Source organism: Toxotes jaculatrix, chromosome 14, assembly GCF_017976425.1.
Source record: "Toxotes jaculatrix isolate fToxJac2 chromosome 14, fToxJac2.pri, whole genome shotgun sequence".
Lineage (NCBI taxonomy): Eukaryota > Metazoa > Chordata > Actinopteri > Toxotidae > Toxotes > Toxotes jaculatrix.
Genome location: NC_054407.1, coordinates 25,825,912 through 25,847,510, shown reverse-complemented (window position 1 = coordinate 25,847,510; position 21,599 = coordinate 25,825,912). Strand labels below are relative to the sequence as shown.

The 21,599-nt window shown below is 49.2% G+C and overlaps 3 protein-coding genes across 6 annotated transcripts; 1 reads left to right on the top strand and 2 right to left on the bottom strand.

The window, feature by feature from the left end:
- Window positions 1-27: 27 nt before the first annotated feature.
- Window positions 28-4,454, bottom strand: LOC121193769 (inositol monophosphatase 1-like). Of its 2 annotated transcripts, XM_041056234.1 has the most exons (9): window positions 4,427-4,454; window positions 3,686-3,769; window positions 1,840-1,973; window positions 1,554-1,658; window positions 1,354-1,399; window positions 1,172-1,280; window positions 930-1,038; window positions 347-498; window positions 28-262 (listed from the first exon to the last, which is right to left on the bottom strand). In XM_041056234.1, the coding sequence occupies exons 2-9, from the start codon at window positions 3,743-3,745 to the stop codon at window positions 105-107; spliced, it is 873 nt and encodes a 290-aa protein (XP_040912168.1). In that variant the 5' UTR covers window positions 3,746-3,769; window positions 4,427-4,454; the 3' UTR covers window positions 28-104. The 2 variants fall into 2 exon arrangements, with proteins under 2 accessions (XP_040912168.1, XP_040912167.1); XM_041056233.1 differs by lacking the exon at window positions 4,427-4,454 and having other exon boundaries at window positions 3,686-3,969.
- A 1,872-nt stretch (window positions 4,455-6,326) lies between these two features.
- Window positions 6,327-17,171, top strand: LOC121192646 (dynein heavy chain 17, axonemal-like). Its single transcript, XM_041054408.1, has 23 exons — window positions 6,327-6,798; window positions 7,340-7,518; window positions 7,624-7,677; window positions 7,976-8,162; window positions 8,414-8,513; window positions 8,596-8,681; window positions 9,526-9,651; window positions 9,739-9,891; window positions 10,664-10,750; window positions 11,777-11,944; window positions 12,023-12,139; window positions 12,209-12,459; window positions 12,553-12,745; window positions 13,729-13,875; window positions 14,093-14,198; window positions 14,380-14,483; window positions 14,695-14,814; window positions 14,894-15,037; window positions 15,374-15,538; window positions 15,642-15,866; window positions 16,163-16,332; window positions 16,405-16,543; window positions 16,999-17,171. Exons 1-23 carry the CDS (start codon window positions 6,481-6,483, stop codon window positions 17,002-17,004), a joined length of 3,345 nt encoding a protein of 1,114 aa, XP_040910342.1. The 5' UTR covers window positions 6,327-6,480; the 3' UTR covers window positions 17,005-17,171.
- A 586-nt stretch (window positions 17,172-17,757) lies between these two features.
- On the bottom strand, window positions 17,758-21,507 carry tmub1 (transmembrane and ubiquitin-like domain containing 1). 3 transcript variants are annotated; one of them, XM_041054410.1, is made up of 3 exons: window positions 21,344-21,507; window positions 18,930-19,420; window positions 17,758-18,495 (listed from the first exon to the last, which is right to left on the bottom strand). In XM_041054410.1, the coding sequence occupies exons 2-3, from the start codon at window positions 19,400-19,402 to the stop codon at window positions 18,144-18,146; spliced, it is 825 nt and encodes a 274-aa protein (XP_040910344.1). In that variant the 5' UTR covers window positions 19,403-19,420; window positions 21,344-21,507; the 3' UTR covers window positions 17,758-18,143. The 3 variants fall into 3 exon arrangements, with proteins under 3 accessions (XP_040910344.1, XP_040910345.1, XP_040910343.1); XM_041054411.1 differs by having other exon boundaries at window positions 18,930-19,417; window positions 21,344-21,506; XM_041054409.1 differs by having other exon boundaries at window positions 18,930-19,444; window positions 21,344-21,493.
- Window positions 21,508-21,599: the final 92 nt, after the last annotated feature.

Genomic DNA, 21,599 nt, shown 5'->3' with positions numbered 1-21,599 from the left:
AGAAGAGACGACACCAGCTCGGACAGTTTTCAGGTTTTATTAGTGTTTTTAAATCTCATCGCTCTTAATCAGGCACACCTCCATCACACTTCCTGTCCGGTGACTTACACGCCATTCACACTGGTTGCTCCACAGTCACACCTGCAGGGGTCCTCATCATCACGGCGACAGGGAAACACCTGGATCACCTGTGCGATGCGACTTGCCACAGCGGAGGAGCTGGCAGCGATGACTCTCCTGGACATCATGTCAAACTCTGAGCCTGTGGACACACATGAACCAATCAGAGGAGGCCACATTCGCCCACAGGTACACACAGATGTGACATCACATGTTAGATACAGACCGTCCGTATCCATGACGACGCCTCCAGCCTCCTGGACAATGATGGCAGACGCAGCAATATCCCAGCAATGCATCCCTATGTGATAGTAAGCGTCAGCTCCACCTGTCGCCACCTGACACATGTCGACCGCAGCAGTCCCCAGCGCACGGACACTAACACGCCAAAAACACACATATTACACATGAAACGTGTCCCAACTCACAGACACACAAACAACATGAATCAGAGCTCAGTGTGAACAGACTGAAGTCGACGGCTGAGCGGAGAGAATAAACACCGAGAGTCCAGCTAAGACCTGACAGCAGGAGGCGGCGCTGCGTCCTCCCGCTCTGCTGCTTCAGTCAAAGCAACATCAGAGCTGGATCCTCTCACACCTGCACCGTCATGGCCTCTGTCAGGTTCACTGCAGGTGACACTGATACGTCTTTTCTCTTTACAGTTAAAATATTCACGACTGTGGAAATATCACTCAGTGACCGAGAAAATCACAAACTGTGCAACGAGCGTCAGCCTCTGTCTCTCTGGTCCACACTCCAGAGACACCGAGACATTTACTGAGAGTGACGGTGAGGTGTTCTCTCACCCATGGACAGGTAGTTTCAGCAGTCTGAAGATGTTGGAGGTCATGGTGGACAGAGCAAGGTCATCACGCTCCGCCCCGATCTCCGTCACCACGACACACCTGCTGATGTCTGATTGGATGAGACAGAACAGTCAAAATAAATCCACCTCAAAACCAACACTACAGCACCACCTTAACTCTCACAGTATAGACAGATAATTTCCATATATGACATGAGGATTGATGATGATGTGTGATGTCACCTTCCTGTCCAGAGGCGTGCAGCGGTTCTCCGTTCAGATAGGCTCCTCCTCCTCTCTGAGCGTGGAACAGTTTGTCCTCCACACAGCTGTACACGATCCCAAACTCCGTCTGACAACAACAACAACATGTAAGCCCACTTTTAGTCTGACGCCCTCTGACCTCTGACGACAGGTGAGTTTACCTGCTTGTTGACGGTGAAGGCGATGGAGATGGCCACAAATGGAAATCTGCCGGATGAAACAAAAGAAAGAAATGACGACAGTTTCACTTCCTCCTGTTTTCAAACTAAAAGTCCTCCAGTGGTTCAGTTAGCACATTGGTGTGATGTCATCATGTGAGATCACCTGTCTCTGACATCACAGAGAGGGAGGAGCCTCTCACCTGTGCACGAAGTTGACAGTCCCGTCGATGGGGTCGATGATCCAGGTGGGAGAGTCAGTCAGCTCCAGACTCTCACCTGCAGCTACGGACTCCTCCCCAATGAACCTGCGGGTCAAAGGTCACGGGTCATGGTCCACTGAGTGTGTTATCTTTAAGGCCTGATATCAAACTCTGTCATCAACATGACGTCGCTCAGGTTCCACAAAGCACTGGACACAGGTTGATATGGAAATGGGGTAAAGGGATAAACGACACGAGGAAAGCAGGAGACAGGACGAAGCAGAACCTGTGCAGTGGATATTTGTTCCTGATGGCTGTGATCAGGATCCTCTCCACCCTTTGGTCAGTTTCTGTCACCAGATCAGCCGGAGAACTTTTCAGCTTAACTTCCTTTTGCTGCTGAAACGCCGACAGGACGATCTGAAAGCAGGAACAGGGCTTTGTTCTTTTATCAGAGGTAAAGGAGAAGTTCTGCTTTCCTGTGACCAGGGAAGGTGTGACTGTAATTACATTAATAATCAAAGTAACAAAATCGTACTGTGTTGTAAATGAAAAGGAAATAAAAACTCTTCAGAGGCGTATTGGTCGGTCCTCCACCTGGTCGCTGTAGGTACCAAGAGTCTGAGCTCACCTGTGCGAGTCTGAGCTCACCTGTGCGAGTCTGAGCTCACCTGTGCGAGCCTGAGCTCACCTGTGCGTGTCTGAGCTCACCTGTGCGTGTCTGAGCTCACCTGTGCGAGTCTGAGCTCACCTGTGCGTGTCTGAGCTCACCTGTGCGAGTCTGAGCTCACCTGTGCGTGTCTGAGCTCACCTGTGCGAGCCTGAGCTCACCTGTGCGAGCCTGAGCTCACCTGTGCGTGTCTGAGCTCACCTGTGCGAGCCTGAGCTCACCTGTGCGAGTCTGAGCTCACCTGTGCGAGCCTGAGCTCACCTGTGCGAGCCTGAGCTCACCTGTGCGTGTCTGAGCTCACCTGTGAAAGCCTGAGCTCACCTGTGCGAGCCTGAGCTCACCTGTGCGTGTCTGAGCTCACCTGTGCGTACCTGAGACCATTTAAAGTGCAGCAGTTCAAACACGAAAATTGTCATTCTTCACGTTCTTGGTCGTTTTTATCAAACCTGAGCTGAACCTGAATGACATCAGCTCCTCCTCCAGCTGACTGGGCAGACTCAGAACCTCCTGGGCTGCCATTGGTCAACGCCTGCTATCTTTTCATTATTTGGATTCACTGAGCTCAACAACCACAATCACGCTAACCGGTCACATGACCTCAGCCCAGGTTTTCCCAAGCACGTTCAGTGATAGAGGCGGTGTTTGCTGCACGTGACCAATCACGACCATGGACCAGAGCAAACTGTGATATCAGGCAAACACAGAGACGTTAAACACACAGTCCAGGATAAAAGCAGCAGCTGCAGCAGGAGGGACAGGATGTGGACGGACACTGGCTGAGGAGCTGGTGCTCTGCGGTGATGAGGGTCAGGTCCTGTCGCTCTCTGACCTTCTCACGAGCCGCACGCCCTAACCGTGCACAGGATCCTCTACGGATGGTGACGCCATTTTAAAGAGGATTGATTGGTCAGTAGGCGGGGCTTTGATATGATACCCCTGACCCTGACCCGGAGCAGGTTACCATGGTGATGTGACTCAGTAAGAAGTGAACCACTGATGTAGTCCTGAAAAGCCAGGGTTAAACCTGAAGTTATCTGGTTAACCACAGATCCTGCTTCGTAGAGGCCTCAGCTGTCATTAAACCGTGACATCATCATGTAAACCTCCTCTGATTGGTTGGTGTAGGTCTGACTTTAATCTCTCTGACCTCTGTTAGATCTGTCAATCAAGCTATTGACTTTTAATTTTAAAATGTCTTTGGAGCAAGAAACATCAAAGAGATAGTGAAACTAGAACTTTGTTTAAGTGATAAAAGTAAAACTGCGAGATAGAAATCAAAGAATTTTAGATCTAAGTTCAGAGTGTTTCTTAAAAACCAGGCTCTGCTGATTCTGCTCGTTTCTGAAGATTCAGGTTGATAAAACGTATTTTTCTCAACAGTGTGACGTCGTGAATCGACCCACATCCTGACCTCTGACCCCTGTGTCTGTGCTGTGTTCTTATTGGTTGGTGCGTAGCTTACCTCACTGGCCTGTTTGGCGATGGAGATGCCAAAGTTCAGACAGTCGGTCCAGTCAGCCATGATGACAAGGAGCAGGAAATCCTCCTGTCAGAGGACAAGAGACACTGACATCAGAGAGGAGGAGGAGAGAGGACGGACACACAGAGGACAGGGAAGGAAAAGGAAAAACAACAGAGGATACAAGAGTGGACAAACCACTGAAGGAATAAAATGATAGAAATGAAAAGATAAAGAGAAAAGGAAAAGGAAAACACATCAACAGAAAAGAGCAGAGAAGAAGAATGATAGAGATGAAAGAAATGAAAGAGGAAGAAGAGCAGAAATAGGAAGAATGAAAGAGGAAGGAAAAGTAAAACCTGATGACAAAAGACAAAAACAAAGGACACAGAAAATGAAAATATGATAAAAAAAAAGAAGCTGAGAGAAATAAAGAAGAGGAAGATGAAGAGGCAGAATAAAGACGATGACAAGATGAAAACATGAAGAAGGAAAAGAAAAGAACAACAGAGGAAATGACCTAAAAATAAAAAAGGAGAGGAAACAGAGGATCAAATAAAAGGAGAGAGAGAGAGAGACAGAGAGAGATGAAAAGGAGTGAAAAGAGAAGATGTCAACAGAAGAAAGTGAAGAGTGACTTAAAAGATGGAGAGAAAAAGATTAAATGGTAAAAAGATGAAAGAAAAATAAGATGAAGACAAACAGAACAAAGAGAGAAGAAGAAGAAGCAGAACCTGTTCATACCTAAGGTGAAGTCAGTTTCTGAAAAGAAAAACTTTCTCCTCTGAACTTTTTATACAACAAACAGCCAATCAGAGCTCGGCTGCCGCCTACTGCAACACATCCAACCAGTGGCAGCGCTGCATGGACCACCAGGCTCCACCCCTCATATCGTCATCATAAACCTTCATCCTCTTCTTCCTCAGTGCCCTGACTAATAACTAATACAGAGTAAATTTTACTCAGAACTTCATTTACAAACCGTGATTTTATTAAAGTTATAAAAGACTCTGCAGCTCTAAGGAGGAGGGCGGGTGAGACGGGTGGGTGTGGTTGGGTGGTGGGGGTCGGAGGTCACCAAGTCACCAGGTCATGAGGAAGTGGTGGCACGTGCAGTCGGTCAGCTGACTGGGAACAAACATCCTGTTCAGCCACTCTTCCTCACTGCTAATTCTGTTTGAGTCAGTTAGTGTGTGTGTGTGTGTGTGTGTGTGTGTGTGAGACCTGCAGTGTGTCTTCTATCAGGAACAGTAGTGGTACATCAGTGTATCAGCGTGACTGTGTGTACGAGACAAATCAGCACAGATACAGAATCAGTTCGTCCTCGTTCAGTCTGAGAAATGAACAAAAACAAACAGAAGTCTGGTTCTGAGAACGACGGCAGTCACACTGACTGTGCGTGTGTGTGTGTGTGTGTGTGTGTGTGTGTGTGTGTGTGTGTGTGTGTGTGTGTGTGTGTGTGTGTGTTCAGCAGTTTAAAGGATCATTGTGGTTTATAACAGCAGTTATTGTAGATGTGCAGTGAGAGGAGTCAAACACTGACATCTGATAAAAAGCCAGAGCTGAAGGGAGTGCAGTCAACTCCCAGGGTGCATTTCACTGACGAGCAGCCAATCACAGCGAGCTGAGGCTGAAGCCGAACCTGCTGAGGAAACGGATTTTTTCATCTGCACTTTAAATCAGTTCAGATTATCAATCGGTTTTCACTGAAGTCTGTAACCATGGCAACATGTTCTGACTTCACAGATCTGTACTGACAGCTCACCTGGCTCAGACGACTGTAATGTTAATACTCTGTTACACCTGGTTTACATCATATAACGATGGATATTTACAGCAGCCGCCGCCGCCCTGCCTCTCACCTGTTCCAGCTGCTGCCTTCGGGCAGGTGCTCTGGCCTCAGCGCCATCAGGCTGCTACATGATCATAATATGCAATAAAAAAACAAACTTGAACTCATATGTGCTACATACACCACTGTGCACTATGGGACAAAGGTCACGCTGCCATTCTTCATGTACACATGAACATACTCAGAGTCGCCTTCTTTGATCTTTCTACTTCATCTTTTTATCTTTATATATATATTTTATTTTTTTGTATTTATAACTCATAAGCACCTTCCCAAATTTCCCCAAGGGACCTCCCAAAGGGATCAATAAAGTATATTCTATTCTATTCTATTCTATTCTAGAGGGAAGTGCCACTGTAATTTTGTTGGACATTGTTCAGTGACAATAAAGGCCATTCTTCTTCTTCTTCTTCTTTCACAGAAATTCAGGATAAATAGGAAGTCATTCTGTTCGCACACGCACGCTTCACTCAGAGTGATGCTCACAGGAATAGGATAATTAATGAGAGTAATCGTGGGGCAGTGGGTGGCCCACAGATCCAGACTCCACAGCTCAGAGCGCAGATGAACCTGAGAGAGAAAACAAACACCAGATGAGGGAACGTGTTTCTATAGCACCGTGTGGTTAAACCAGCATCTGTGTTTCTGTCATGGTGAAGACTGTTGATTTCATGTTTGTCCATGTTTGACTCTGTCCTCAGAGACACTGTGTGACAGTGAACCTGCAAGATTTATCATCAAAATCTTTCGCGTGCACTGAAGTCTAGAAAGTACGACCGGAAAAGAGACCCTGAAGGCAGCACGTGACCGTTCCTAAAATTCAACCGTCGACCTTTTACGGTTTCCTCGGTGTTTGGGCGGTTTGGCCGCGGCAGGTAGTTCGCTCTCTGGGTTACTCTGTGGGGTTTCCAGAGGCAAACAGAGGAAAACAGCAACAAAGACAAAGATGGATCCTGTCCGGAGCTTCACCGGGACCAGTTTGAGGCTGGAGGAGGAGAGATGGCGGGAGTTTGTATCGGACGAGGGGAACCAGGTGATCTTCAACCGTTTCTTTACCGCTCGCGATACCTGTCACCTGTTCGTCTATCAGGACCCGGACCTCGGTCTGTCCCTCAGCACCGCCTTCCCCCAGAATATCCAAAGTAAAATCATCTGCGTGTCTAAAACGGGCCTAGAAGCCGCGACTGCAGAAAACTCCGGACCGGTTTTAATCTTTCAAGAAACCGACGATGTCCTGAACTTTCTAATCTGCGTCACTGAGAAGGTACGGTAAGGCTAAAGCTAACGGTTAGCTTGGCTAACGTTAGGTTACGATAAAGCTAATATTAAGCTAACGGTTAGCTATGGCTAAGGCTAATGTTAAAGCTAACTGCAAGTTGTGGCTAAATGAAGTTAAACGACTTACGGATAAATGTAGCCTCCGAGTAATTAGGGTTATGACTGAAGGATAATGGTGAGCTAAGACCAACTGAAGGTTATGGCCGATCCAGTGTGGAGCAGAGGAAAGGATAAAATAAGACTAAACTTGATCAAAGGGTAACTTAAAACTAAAATTATGTAACATTAAGGCTAAGTAAGCTAAAGCTAACTTAGGTAAGCTGAAGCTAATATTAACTTGAGTAGGCTAAGCAGAAAGTAACGGCTAATGGTCACAGCCACACTAAGGTTGATGGTTATAGTAGCAGGAGATAGGACTATGCTAAAGCTAACAGAAACATGAAAGCCAGGTATGTTCACTTTAGATAAGTTCTTCACAGAGGGCCACGTCTTCATTCAGGCTGTACCTGACACCTGTCTCTCTTCAGGTGACCTGCCCGTTGCTTAGTAACCTGGAGAGCAGCAGCAGGTGGGTGGCAGGTGTGGCTGACGAGACTCTGAGGTTCATGGAGCGGCAGAAGAATGAGGCGCTGGTGATGAAGGCTCAGATAGAAGGATGCACCTTCTTACCTTATCCCGACGGTCTGCACAGCGACGCTGTGGGAGGGTAGGTGGGCAGGAGAACGGCCCCAGGCTGTGTCGTCTGTCTGGGACAAACAACCTCTTGTTTTAGCCGGAAGTTAACAAACCTTTTTTTCTTCTTTTTCTGAAGAACAAGAATCTACGAAGAAACAGAAAACATGGCTCAGTGGCACAAGTTAGCAGGGTAACGCTGAAGAAATGTGTAGGAACAAGAAATAACTTAGAATATTTAAAACGAAGACTTAAATAAATAGATTGATCATAAAAGTAAGTACATTCCTATACAAATAGCCGGATAATTGAAAGTATTTCTTATACAGTTTAGAAGAGAATTAAACCCACAATCCAGGATAATTCAGATAAAAGGGTTTTGATGTCGTACAGGTTTTGCTTACAGTGAAGTTTATAATGGTGGTCAATGGGAGTGAGTGACAGCTCAAGCTGTTTGTGCTGACGGGCTCACAGCTGCTCCCCTCTTACAGGAACGTGTCAGACATGAAGCTGCTCCACGCCTGTGATTGGACCATAATAGAGTGGGCGGAGCTTGTGTCAGAATTCCTGCGGCGGGACTCGTCTCAGGCTGTTCTGGATGGAGCAAAGCCACTTCCTTCAGAGGAGTTCCATTTCTGGAAGAACCGACTGAAGAACCTGCTCTTCATCCAGCAGCAGGTCTGAATCCTGTTCAGTCCCATGAAGTTTGTCGTTCATCATTGATTTCAGATCTGTGATTAGCTGTTGTTGGACCAGAACACAAAAGTCCTTCAGTTCTTAGGGCAGGCAGATTCTAAATGAATCCACATTAACATGAACGGAGCCCAAGTTTTCTGTGCAGGGTTCCGTGTGATGAACACAGGCTGCAGGAACACTGGCCGAGCCGCAGGCCCAGAAACTGAACCCTGTGCTTTCTCTTATGTGTTCAGCTGATGAGCAGCAGAGCTCAGCAGGTGGCGTCCATCGCTCAGAAGGCAGAGAGTGTCTACTGGTCCACACTGAGAGACATCTACAGAGACGTCCAGGAAGGTGGACATCACATGTGTAAGAACATGTTGAATTACAACACTTATTACCTGCAGCCTGAAACACACCTGATGTCCTTTCTTAGGTGTGAAGGAGGCGGAGGATGTGACCCTGAATCTGAGTCCTCTGGAGAAAAAGCTGGAGGAGGTGGAACAGATGGAGTACCAGCAGGTACCTGCAACTCACCTCAGCTACAAATGATAAGACAAACAGGCGACTGCTGCAGCAGCCAAGCTAATCAGATGTTTCCATAGCTCACTGCGTCTGCTGCCTGAGAGTCGGATTTCCATCTACAGCTGCGTCAGTCTGTCTGTCTGTCTGTCTGTCTGTCTGTCTCTGTCTGTCAGTCAGTCAGTCAGTCTGTCTGTCTGTCTGTCTGTCTGTCTGTCTCTGTCTGTCAGTCAGTCAGTCAGTCTGTCTGTCTGTCTGTCTGTCTGTCTCTGTCTGTCTCTGTCTGTCTCTGTCTGTCTCTGTCTGTCAGTCAGTCAGTCTGTCTGTCTCTGTCAGTCTCTGTCAGTCTGTCAGTCAGTCTGTCTGTCTGTCAGTCAGTCTCTGTCAGTCTGTCAGTCAGTCTGTGTCTGTCTGTCAGTCTGTCAGTCTGTCTCTGTCTGTCCGTCCGTCCGTCAGGACACAGCACTGTTAGAATTGATTGAACCTTTGACTCTTCTTCTTCTTTCAAACATTTGATGGTTTCAGCTTCTCTGATGTGAACAGTTTCTCTGTCACAGTGAATCTTTGTGTGTTTTAAACTGTTGCTTGGACAGAACGTCAGGTTGGACGTTCTGTGGACGTTCTGCTTGTGAAGACGTCAGGTTGGACTGTGGGACGTCTTCCTCATTTTCAACAGACCAAACAATCCCCCCGTTTACATGTGTGTTACCATGTGACCCTCGGAGACCGTTTGATTGTTTGGGGGAACTCTTGGTGGACTTTCAGAGTACTGGTCCTGTCCTGGTGTGAAGCTCCTTCAGCTGTTTGTGTGACACAGACTTTGTCTGAACTCTGTGATTGGCAGCTGCGGGACAACATGGCGTCTGTCATGGAGGAGGTGCGTCTGTTGTGGATCAGGTCTGAGTTCTACTGTAAATCCTTCAGGATGGTGGTTCTGCTGCAGAAGATCTGCAACCTGTTCATACACCTGGTACTGACACGTTGAGTGTGTGTGTGCGTGAGTGTGTGTGTGTGTGTCTTTCACCATCAAACCCTCCCTTAACTTGTGTTGTTGCAGAGCAGGATGTACCTGCGGGGGCAGGAAGTGATGCGTGGCCTGTTGTCAGACCCTGGTCTGGTGCTGGATGACGTCAGGCTGGTGGTCTGGACTCTGCAGGCCTTCAAACAGGCGTACAGTCGGATCAGGACTCAGCTGGAGGACCGGAGCCAGGTAACGCTGTAGACCTGCTGACTGGTGTTCTGCTGCTGAGGCTCATGGGTACTGTAGTATAAGAAGATAAGAAAATCCTTTATTAGTCCCTCAGTGGGGAAATTGCATTCAGCAACAGCAGGGGTACAGTACAGTAAGTACAAGTAAAATATAAGTAAGACCAATATGATCAGAACAAGATTAAATAAACACATTCCAACTGTAGAATAACTAATAAGATACTAAACTAGGAAAATATCTGCTGTAAAAAATAAAAATATACATACATACAGAAGTAGATGTGAGATGGAGGTTGTTGAGTTGAGTGACTTTCGTACACAGTAAATATTGCACACTAATAATTGAGTTATTGCACATAGATATTACACTTATAGTTGCATGGAATTACATCAACCTTTAGTTAAACATGAATATATGAAGATGAATTATAACATGAATTCAAAAGATAAGCTGCTGTTCAGGGACAGGTCAGGATCAGGTCCTGGAGGACGAGGTCTCAGAGTAAGCTGAAAACGTAGGGTCAGTTTGTGAAAGGTCAAAGGTTAAAGTACAGCACGTCCCATGTTCTCTGCAGGTTCAGGCAGCAGTGATACCTGAGTCAGGATGCACTGGCACCACACACACATCTAATGATTGGTGTTTTGTACGTGAGCCGTTCAGTTAGAGAAGCGTCCTCGGTTAGCTGAGGACAGACAGTTCCTCTGAGACACATTAAAAGTGACTGTAGATCCTGGAGGACAGACAGACTGAGCTGACAGTGTGACTGCTGCAGGACACCGTCTCTCAGAGATGGGACTTTCCTTCACACCTGGTCTTCTTCCATCTGGACAGCTTCCTTCAGCGTCTGCAGGGCATCCAGGTACACACACACACACACACACACACACACACACACACACACACACAGGGATCTGAATTATGTATCACTGGAAAGCATTAGTACAACAAACAGTTGAAGTGTGCAGGAGGTGTTGTGGGTTTGTCTCTGTCTCTGTCTCTGTGTGAATGTCCACGGTCACTGGATTATCTGTTAGCGGCTGCTGATAATTGAATCTGAACCTGAAGGAGAAGATGACGCACATGCAGAGTGTCACATCAGTTCAGCGTTGTTTATCCTGTGCTCAGCTGATTACAGTCCTGATAGGAGACAGAGCACAGGAGCAAACAGCTGTCAGGGTCGGACAGTATGAGTCCAACATGGATCTGAAGCAGGGTGGGACATTAAACACTGTCATGTGTTAGAGACGGAGCCAGGACCACAGACAGAGACACCTGCAGACAGGGACAGAGAGAGAGAAGAGGAGAGGTGTGCAGAGGATCATGGGAAATCTCCCAGCAGCCTCGGCCTATAGCAACATCACTAAGGGATGGATCAGTTGCCTGAGCCCGTCCTGCTCTGGGCTTTATCCTGAGCTGTGACAGAGTCTGTAGAAATAACTGAGACTAAGTTTAGTCAGAATAACTAAACCTGGAACTACAACAACAAAAAGGTTTGAATCCTGATGGAAAATCAGAGAGTGTCTCTGCTTCCTGAGCCCAGACTGGTTCCACAGGAGAAGAGCCTGACCGCTGAGCCTGACCGCTGAGCCTGACCGCTGAGCCTGACCGCTGAAGGCTCGGCCTCACATTCTGCTGTCAGAGAGTCTGGGAACGCAGCAGCCTGTGGGATAATGTGGTTCTATCAGCTCTGTGAGAGATGAAGGAGCCCGGGCCCTGAACAGAAGCTGATACAGGAGTAATATGATCTCTGTGTCTGCAGCGTTTGCATCAGCTGGAGGCTTTTTACACAGTTAGCTGGACAGTAGTGTTGTTAGGTGGTGTGTTACATGTGTGAGTGTTAATGCGCCCAGTCCACCTGCCTGTGGTTCTCCTCTCTCCTCTGCAGGAGGTGTTCTCCGTCAGCCTGCAGCTGTATCAGTTGGATCGGGTGGTTCTGTCCGGTGTCAGAGGCAGGATGTGGACCGACGTGGTTCAGGACGTGTATCAGGACTTCTTGTGTCACGTGACGGTCCTGTCTGACTGTAACTGTGACCCGACTGACCCCGATGACCAGGTGACAGTGGGCTGCTGTGTGAGCTTCTCCCTGTTTGACTGAGCTGTGTCTGACTCTTCCTTCTTGTCTTCCTCTCAGAGCTTTGAGCTGCACCTGGATCAGTTCCAGGTTCCGGTGTCAGACCTGGAGAGGCGTCTAGTGTCGGTCCTAAGCAGAGCCTTGGGGAACTGCAGCGTCTCGTCCTCCGCAGCAAAGGTATGAGTCTGTACCTCTAACGTGGCACAGCAGCAAGAGACAGGACATCTGATCCGGTGTGTGTTTCAGCTGGTCAGCATGTTCGGGTTTGTCCTGGACCGGCCTCTCATCCGGGATCAGTTGCATCCTCATCTGATCCGGCTGGTGGAGATGGTCTTGACAGAGCTGGATCAGACTGAGCAGGTGTTCTGGAGTCAGAGAGAGAAATCCAAAACATTGGGCATGTTCAGTCCGACTGCTGCAGCCGGACTCTGCTGGACTCAGCAGCTCCGACTGAGAGCTGAACACTCTCTAAGGAGCTACAGGACTTTCCAGCACCTGTAAGACCACAGAGCACTCCGCAGGGGTCTGTACACGTCTTGACTTTGGATCTGACTCGGGGACATGTGGGTCTCTCTGTGTGCTGTGTTCAGGTGTGTGGACTCAGGCGAGTCCCAGCTGGTCCAGCAGAAGTTCCAGCATATTGTGGACCTCCTGCAGGACTTCAGAGACAGAGTGAAATCAGACTGGAGCTCTCGTCTGGACTCGGACTGTGGTTATATCCTGGAACAACCTCTGATCCAGATCAACCAGCGAGGCATACTGGGAGTCAACAGCAGCCACAAGGTCAGAGTGTGTTTGTGTTTGTATCTTCAGTGTAACTACACACAACAGGAACCAGGAAACTCAACACAAACACACAAACGAATCACAATCGTCGTGTGATTGTGTCTTTACATTGTGTTCATACTTGGATCCAGAACAGCGGCGGGCCTGGATGCTCCTCTGCCAGGAAATTATTCAGGTCTGATGGAATCATGTAGACTGACTGGTCCTATGACCATCACATGACTTCTCCGTGGTTTAACCTCCATATTACACTGGAGAGGTGGCGGTGAGACGAGCAGGCAGCTGAATTTTGTCATGTCAAAAAAATGCGTTTAAATTCCAAAATAAAGCTGAGGAACGTTTTTGAGAAATATTTTCAGAAATATTTAGAATATTTCAAAATATGATCTTTTAATTTTAAACTTACAACTGTGGCTGAAGGTTTGTCTTTTTTTCCTTCCTGTCAGTGGCTCTAATGCTCTGTCACAGGTTTGTTCAAATTAATGAAACAGGTTTTACCATCAGCTCCTTGGTGACTGTCTTGAGCTCCTTCTGGATGGTGTTGGACGGAGGACTCAGTATTTCTTGTTTTAGTTTGAAGTCCTGCTACCTGTGGATATGTTCCTGGTTTGGTTTAGCACAGGGGGGGCAAACTGTTCCACAAAGGGCCGGTGTGGCTGCAGGTTTTTATTCCAAACAAGCAGCAGCACACCAGACTGGACTCATTTAATCAACTGATCTCAGTCTTCAGACAGTTGATTGGTCAAACTGTGTGCTCTTCATTGGTTGGAACAAAAACCTGCAGCCACACCGGCCCTTTGTGGAACAGTTTGCCCACCCCTGGTTTAGCATGTCCGCTTTTATTTTGAAGCCCTGTGCCTTGTGTGTGTCCTCGGTCCACCTGGTGTCTGCGTTTGGGTCGTCTCCCTGTGTCCCCAACCACACCTCTGGAGCTGTATGTTACATAATCAGACCCTGAGAGTGTGTGTGTGTGTTATCAGCTGGAGGCGGTGCTGAGGGAGCTCAGGTATGTGAGCAGGGAGAGAGGTACGGAGCTCCGCCCCCATGCCGCCCGACTCTTCGCTCGCAGAGATTACATCACTCAAATCTACCTGAACCTGAGTCAGATGGTGTCCTGCTACAACAAGGTATACACACACACACACACACACACACAGGTTGTGGTCCTGAAGCTGAGCATCCAGGTGTTCAGTGTGACACACAGGTAACAGAAACATCAGGTGCATTAAACAGATGAATGAGCAGGATTTAAAAAAAGAAAAAGAATAAAAACACCACAGCAAACAGACAAAGAGTTCCAGCACAGGTGAAGCTCCTGTGACAGACCCTGCACTCCTCCTCCAGGTGCTGAGTCACATCCTGCAGGTGGAGCTTCCTCTGATCCAGGACCAGCTGCAGGACCTGAACCAGACGGTGTCAGCATTGCAGAGGAAAACCTGGGGTTCTGAAGGTAACGTCACATGACACACACAGTAGAGTACAGCAGCCTGGATCGCCTCAGACCAGCCTGTTACATCACCTGACGTCCTCTGACACGGTACCTGTGTGACAGGTGCTGTGAGAGGGCGGGGACTGACTGGTACAACGTTAAAGCCTGAGTCACACCAGAGTGTGTGTGTGTGTTTGTTCAGATGTGCAGCAGCTTGTGCAGCAGCAGACAGACAAAGTGTTGGTGTTGTACTCGTCAGTGAGTGAGGCCAGAGCCAATATGGACGCCATGACACTCATCATCCAGGTGGGTCAGCTGACCTCTGACCAGTGCTGAGCTGTGGGTGTGTTTCACATGTTTCCATCCCTCATCAGAAACATGTTGTTGCAGAGATGTGTTCAGGTCCAGGTCCACCTGTTGGACAGGTCTGAGACGCTCCCCTCGTGTGTCATGGCTGAAGTCTGGTCTCAGTGTAAATCACAGGTGTGTGCGTCAGTGTGTAGCTGTGTGTGTGCAGGGCTGGGCGGAGCTTTGCCTGCTGCAGCGCTCAGGTGACTCACTGCTGGAGGGTGGAGCTACAGAACACATCCATGGACGCATCCGAGAGGAGGGACAGGAGCTGCTCAGGTTAACACAGGTAACACCTGAGGAGGAGGTGGGGGAGGTGGGGGAGGAGGAGCAGAACAGGTGTGACTGTGACTGTGCTGTGTCCTCAGGTGAACAGGACTCTGTACAGAGTCCCTGATTCTTCTGCGTCCTGGATCAGGTATCTGGACCACATCGAGGACAAAGTCCAGGACGGGGTGTTCAAGCTGCTGCGCAGATCACTGCACTTCCTGTGTGACAGCATGAACCCACAGGTTTACACACCTGCACACACCTGCACACAGCTGGAAGCACTGAGCTCCACACGCTGCAGGGATCGATGACAGGAGATTAGATTCACATGGAACTGGCTGAAATATGAGCAAATGGGACATGTCTCTGTCTCTGTCTGTCTCTGTTTGATGACATCATTAAAGGTCCTGCTCCAGATTGGTTGATATTTAGTGTAATTTATAAAAGAGCGTCAGCTCTGATCATGTTAACATCAGCTGTTCACGCTAAGCATCAGAGCCCAGATCAGGTTAGTAACACACAGTTAACGCGTGCGTGTGTGTGTGTGTGTGTGCGTGTGCGTGTGCGTGTGCGTGCAGAGCTGCAGTGGTGCGTTGTTGGCGGTCTCTCTGCAGCTGAAGGAAACAGGAAGTGTGTTTGAACCGTCAGTGGGCGACGACCTCTTGATGAAGATCATCAGTGACATTCACACAGCAGCCAGTCTGCAGCCCAGGATCTCTATGGGTCGTCACGGCAACTACCAGGTGACTGTGACATCACACATTGAGCCTCGTACCGACTTTATGGAACGTTTCTGAGAAATAAAGGGACCAAGCTAAATCTGCCTACCTGTCCGTGTGCCTGCAGCACAGTCCAGAGCTCTCTGAACTGGAACGAGAAGTGATGCAGCGTCTGCTACAGGTGAGGGAGGAGGCGGAGCGTCTGAGGGCTGGGTTGGACAGGTACTCACACCTGTGGCAGAGTGACAGACAGGAGGTGTTCCAGGAGTTCCTCACCTACAGCAGACAGTTGGGACCTGAGGAGCTAGAAGCTGACAAGACCCCACCCACCCTGAAGGACTTCCGGAGAGAGGTGAGACACACCTGACCAGGTGTTTTTATCCAGGTGATTTTCAGGTGAAAGCTGTCTGTGTGAAATCTTATATGATCGTTTTAAATATTTATTGCTCTGAGGTGTTCTTGTATCCACCTGTGTGGGTGGGTGTGTCTGCTGTTGACAAATGTTGATTAGGTCCTCCAGGTTCATCTGTTTCAACCTGGCCTCACCTGGCGGCTGCAGGTTTAACTGGCTGCTGTCGGTTCAGGTCTGTGGGGCGTCGTTGGCGCCCCCTGCTGTTTTTTAGTGTCTGTTCTGTGTTTCTGTTTCAGATCGATTCGCTCTACAGACTGAGCAGAGAGGTGGCTCACCTGGATGAGGTCATCGTGCTGCACGGCTGGCTGCAAGTCGACCTGCGACCCTTCAGAGACTCGCTGCTGTCACTCATCCATGACTGGAAAAGCATGTACACAGAGTTCCTGCTGGACTCAGTCAGTGACAGGTAAACTCACCTGAGACCTGCTGGACCTGGTCAGTGACAGGTAAACTCACCTGTGTGTGTGTGTGTGTTTAGTCTGCAGAAGGTGTGTCAGCGCGGTGATGCTGCTGACGAAGAGTCTTCACCTTCCTCCAGCTTCCCTCTGACTGAAACCATCATCCTGCTGGAAGCTGCAGGTGTCGAGCTCCCTGAACACCTGTCAGCACAGTTACAGGTACGACCTCACTCTGACCTCTGACCTCACTGCCATGTGTGATACAGTGAGCACAGGGAGCTGATTTTCAGACGTTACAGGTGCTGCTCCATCACCTGCTGCAGTTTCCAGCACTGTGGGACTCAGGTGTATAATACGTACAAACCTGCTGAGACCAGGTGAAGTGGTGTGTCACACTGATCTGAGACCAGTGTGAGCAGGACACTAATGATGACGTTTATCATTTGTACTTTATTTGTGAACTTTGAATCATGCTCAGGTCACCTGAGGCAGCCATGTTTGTTTGGATTTCAGAGTCCTCAGAAATGATGTTAACTAGTCTGAGCCCGGTCACCGTGGTGACCGCGGTGACCACTGTAACCAACGCTCCGGTCACAGGTCCACAGGACGAACTGTCCCATCTGCTCCACTCTGACAGATCCTGGGTTTCTAACCTCTGCTTCTTTATGTTTCAGTGCTGATGAATGAAGAGGAAGCTGTCACTGAGAGACAAGGCTGAAGACGGCACCCGGACAGTCCTGATTATTTGTCTCACTGGTTTGTCTTGTTAGCTCTGATGTGTAACTGACGCGTCAGTCCCCGCCCTCCCACAGAGCTTTACTGGTTAAAAAATAAATCACCTGGTCTTAGTTGATACGTGTGATCAGTACGTTCATCTTCACCGCCGACCCACAACAAGCGGCTCACACTCCTCTCCACTTCAAACACACAATGGTCAGACTGGTCAGAAGCTGCTGTTTACAGCTCTGTATGTGGCTAAAAACATCTGGAGCGAGAGTCGACTTTTTAAATGGCCGTTTAATTACTGCAGCCTTAAAAGCCTGCAGAGCGTAGACTGTTATTAAACCGATCAGATCCAATATGGAAGTGATCATTAAAGGTAAAGAGCAGCTTTGTTGGAACAGGGTCTGAGAGAAGGCTGATGGTTGAGATGAAGCTGCTGAAGTTCGCTCAGACAGATGTGTAGGACAGAAGCTGCCTAAACATGAATCAGAGCCTGGATTTCATCTCTTATCTCCCAGTTTTATTTCTAAAGAAGCTCATGAAGTCGTTAGCACTGAGACTTAAAGGAGCACATGGATCAGTGGAGCGGAGACTGTGAGTCTGGACACAGAGCTGAAGATGAAGCTGAGAGTCTGAAGTGTCTCTGAAGGATCACAGATCTGTTTCCATCCTGCTGCTGTCTGTTTACAGAGACACACAGACTCACCACGGGATAAATAAATGATTTAATAGAAGTTTTCTTTCTTCAAAAGCTCTAATTTACACAAAGGACTTCCCTCCCTGGCCACACAGACAGGTGAGCAGACAGACAGGTGAGCAGACAGACAGGTGAGCAGACAGGTCTGGTGTCTGGCAGTCAACAGAAACTGAGAAATGAAGTAAAAGAGGCACGATGATGAGAAACCTACAGAAACAATATTTAAAAAAAAAAAAAAAGTCCTTGTTTACACTCAGTGTCTCCATGGCAACAGAAACAAATACAAACATTAACTATCAGCATCCGTTTCCTCCATCAGGTTCAAGTCCCGACCGGCCTGTCACCTCTGAGGTCAGCCCCTGGCTACTGACATCACCACAGCAGCCAATCAGAGAGCGGTTAGCGGCGGTAAACTCCGAAGGCCACCAGGCTGAGGAAGATAGTGACTCCGACCAGCGAGGCGGTGGCCGGGGCGGTGAAGAACTGCCGGTACTGGATCTGACAGTACCACAGCACCGACAGCATGAGGACCAGCAGGGGGACCATCAGACTGCCCACATTCAGAGCCACCTGCACCTGGTCCGCAGGCCGCGGCCCCCCCGTCACCCCCCGCCCAGCGTGCTGAGAGATGTGACAGTGTAGGACGCAGTTATGGACCAGGTTCAGAGAGGCCAGAGTCTGAGCATCATCCTGCAGCAGCTGACCCTGATAGATCAACCGGACCTGCTGCTCCTGACCCGCAAAGTAGGTCCTGAAAGGTGAGAGGTCAGAGGTCAGGTGTGTTTAATCCACTGCACTTTACACTGCACAACACAGAGGAGCCAGAACATCCCGACCACATTAGACGGTCTATGATCATATGAACATACGTGTCAAATGTGGCAGAAATGAGCGGAATAGAATATCATCAGCTCCACCTCACAGCTTCCACGAATGAAAGGATCTGTTGCTGATGCCTTGGCGCCAGGTGCCACTGGGACCTTCAGCAGCAGGTGGTCATTACGTTCTGACTCCTCCCACCATCGACCTACACAACTCTGATGACTACATCAGAGTCTGGAACCAGTTCTGACACATCCAGGCTCCGTCGTCAGGTGAGGATGAGGAGGAAACAGCAGTACTGCTGTCAGGTGTAGCAGGGTGTAGCAGAGTGTAGCAGGGTGTAGCAGCAGTGCAGTAACGTACCGTTTGATGTATCCGATGGTGTCCTGTGGTTTGACCTGAGCTGTTCTCTCTGTGTCGTTGAGAAACTTCAGTCTGACCACCATGTTCCTCTGAGACGACGAAGGCTCTCCTCCTCCTCCTCTGTTCCTCACCCCATCTCCTCCGGCCTCCCCCCTCCCTCCCCCCTCCTCCTCCTCTTCCTTCTCCTGGGTGGAGGCAGCCGGAGCTTCTGTCAGAGAGCTGTCACTCACAGAGCCGGAGGGGGATGAGGAGGCAGATGAAGAGGAAGTGGTGGTGTTGGTGGAGGTAAGGGGTGTGTCCTGGTGTGGGGGGCCGGCCCTCAGCGAGGGGGCGGGGCCTGCGGGGGAGGGGAACAGGTGTTCTGGGGGCTCAGAGGTGCGGGTGGAGATCCAGGCGAGCAGCAGCACTGTGAGGAGCAGCAGAGAGCCGAACAGCAGCGTCACCTCATCCCCTACGCCTTCAATCAGAGCCATCGCCCCCGGCAACGCCTGCTAAGGTCAACACAGGTCACACACCTGCACACAGGGGGTGGGGCTTAGCATAGACACCTAACACAAGATTATTTATCTTCTTCAGACAATTAAAGAAGAAAGAATGACAACATCCTGAACTTTTCCTTGTTACCAAGGTTTAGATATTTGTAAACAGAACAGCAGAGGTCGCCGATAAATCCCGACCCCAGGCTGCACCTGATCTGACCTGAGCTGACCTCAGATCAGATCAGGCTGCTGCTGCTCTGGATTTTTCTTCTGGTCATCAAATCTCATGTTTAGACTCAAACCAGCAGTCCGTCTGTCCACACTCTCCTTCCTGTCTGTGGCTCTCAGCTCTGAGCCCATTGGTTCCTCCTGCAGACGTGGATCTTTACAAACCTCTCACAGACGAGGTCTCACTGAAAAAGGCTCAGTGATTTCAGACAGCTGCTCACTGGAGTTTCTATCCAGCAAACAGGAGCAATGTCACATTTGGCTCTGCAGTGAGTGTGTGTGGCGGCAGGATGGTGTGTGTTCGTGTCACTGACAGCCTGACTGGTCCCATCGGGGCCTGAGCCTGAACCTGAACCTGAGCCTGACTGGTCCCATTGGGGCCTGAGCCTGAACCTGAGTCTGACTGGTCCCATCGGGGCCTGAACCTGAGCCTGACTGGTCCCATCGGGACCTGAGCCTGAACCTGAGCCTGACTGGTCCCATCGGGACCTGAGCCTGAACCTGAGCCTGACTGGTCCCATCGGGACCTGAGCCTGAACCTGAGCCTGAGCCTGAGCCTGACTGGTCCCATCGGGGCCTGAGCCTGAACCTGACTGGTCCCATCGGGGCCTGAGCCTGAGCCTGACTGGTCCCATCGGGGCCTGAGCCTGAACCTGAACCTGAGCCTGACTGGTCCCATCGGGGCCTGAGCCTGAACCTGACTGGTCCCATCGGGGCCTGAGCCTGAGCCTGACTGGTCCCATCGGGACCTGAGCCTGAACCTGAGCCTGACTGGTCCCATCGGGACCTGAGCCTGAGGTGTGAGGTATATCTGCAGGTGTCACTGTCAGTTGCTCAGGTCAAACTGGTCACGTGGGGAATGTGCAGGTCTGTGTGTGTGTGTGTGGCTAACCACACATCCTGCTTCATGGTAAAGGCCTCAGGTGCTCTCTGTCTCCATCTGATGACATCACATGCTGCCATGGAAACTGTGGATGAGTTTCTGCAGGACATCAGCGGAGGACTCGTGCTTTTAATAAACAGGTTAAAACAACCTGTTAAAACTATGCGACTGAGCAACAACAAAGAATCTGATCAGCAGCTGTTCGATAATCGATCACCAGTTTCAGCTGAATGTTCAGTGACAGCTTCTCATCCGCGCTCACAGTGAACTGAACATGTTCATGTTTCACATGTTCTCCTGTGAACACCTGAATTCACTGACCTCTGGATTTTATTTCCCATGAAAAATATCGAGCAGGTTAAAGTTTGAATATAAGTGATTTTATTTATTTCAGGGTGAAACGGATCAAACTCATTCGATTTTTCTGCTTTTCCTTTAAACGTGTTCTCAGGCTCAGGATCCTCCGTCACACCTGCACCGGACTTATTTCTTTATTTGGGTCGTACAGGTGTGACAGCGGCTCACCTGCCGAGCTAACTGTTAGCCCGGGTTTAACTCGGCTTTCGCTCGAGTTATCTGGTCCCGTATCGGCCCAGCTACAGAGCACAGCCCCACTGTAACCACTGACAGCTCGAACCTGCTGTTTATCGATCATACTGATCAATACCATGCTAAACTCTGAGCTAACTGCTAACGGCGTTTAAACCCGGACAGGAAGTCGGCTAAGCTGCGCGCTGACAGATAACAGCTGGTTAATAACCGCGGAACAGACTCAGAGTCAGTTGGTAAAAAGCACATTAAACAATGATAAAGTAAAAACTTACAGTTCAGCCGATGAGGCTCACATCACAACGCGTTAGCCTGCAGCTAACCAGGCTAATCTGTTCTGACGCTGCCGGCACTTCCTGCTGCTGCTTCTTCTTCTGTGGTTCTGGCAGAGCGGATGCGCTGTGACGTAAAGTGACACGAAAAGGAAAAGAGGTAACTGTAGGTACCTGTGCAGTACCTTTGTCAGTGATGTGTTCAAACGAGTCGTCAGACCTGCGCTGTTCAGGACTGATCACCGATCACTGATCAATC